Raw genomic sequence first — 753 nt, 5'->3', positions numbered from 1 at the left:
TTTCTTATCACGGTACAGTGAAAAAGAAATGTAAACAAAAGTCACAGCGACATGCTCAAAAAAGAATTATTTGAATTTTTGTAACATATGTACCTGAAGACTCCAGCAAAAGTTCTAAAAATCACCTTGACGAGGGTGGATCGACCTCTACGGTGGTGCTTTGAGAGAAGAGTTTCATCAAAACACATTTGCTTCACTTCAATGCAGACATACGACAGCCACTCCTCTGTAAGCCATTGTAATATCAGTCGTGCCTGTCAGAGGATAAAGAATATATGCCCATAAAGACAATAAAAACATGTGGCCCAACTTTTAAGAACAGAACCTTACTTAATTGTCAGTCCAGAAAATGTTTTCAAGTGAGGATTTCATTCTTGAGCGAAACATGATCATGTCTTGCCCGATATTGATTTTTGCCCTCGCGTCGTACAACGAGATAACATCTGCGCTGCGGCTAATCTTGCGCATGTTTGCCGTTTTTGTCATCAGATACTACTACAACAAGAGAATCCTCCACAAGACCAAAGGCAAGCGGTTCACCTACAAATTCAACTTCAACAAGCTGGTGTTGGTCAACTACCCGTTCATCGACGTGGGCTCCACCGGTAAGCGTGGGCGAGCGGTGCGCCGCGTGCGCGCGCTCGTTTCTGTGCTTCCTAATCCCATAATATGACGCCGTGCTGATGTTGGATTAGATGAGAACGCTCCGTTGTTTCTCACTCTCCTCGACTCTGTCGTCTCCAGGAAACGGCG

At 44.5% G+C, this 753-nt stretch overlaps 1 protein-coding gene across 1 annotated transcript in view; it reads left to right on the top strand.

The window, feature by feature from the left end:
• erfl3 (Ets2 repressor factor like 3) overlaps window positions 1-753 on the top strand; it is a 58,377-nt gene that overhangs the window by 48,765 nt on the left and 8,859 nt on the right. The window contains exon 3 of the mRNA XM_019896116.1: window positions 490-605. Coding sequence (XP_019751675.1) covers window positions 490-605 — 116 coding nt within the window. The remainder of the gene's footprint in view (window positions 1-489; window positions 606-753) is intronic.

Source organism: Hippocampus comes, unplaced genomic scaffold (genome assembly GCF_001891065.2).
Source record: "Hippocampus comes isolate QL1 unplaced genomic scaffold, H_comes_QL1_v1.1 scaffold55, whole genome shotgun sequence".
Classification (NCBI taxonomy): Eukaryota; Metazoa; Chordata; class Actinopteri; order Syngnathiformes; family Syngnathidae; genus Hippocampus; species Hippocampus comes.
The sequence above is the reverse complement of the archived record's forward strand: the minus strand, read 5'-3'. Positions and strand labels throughout refer to the sequence as shown.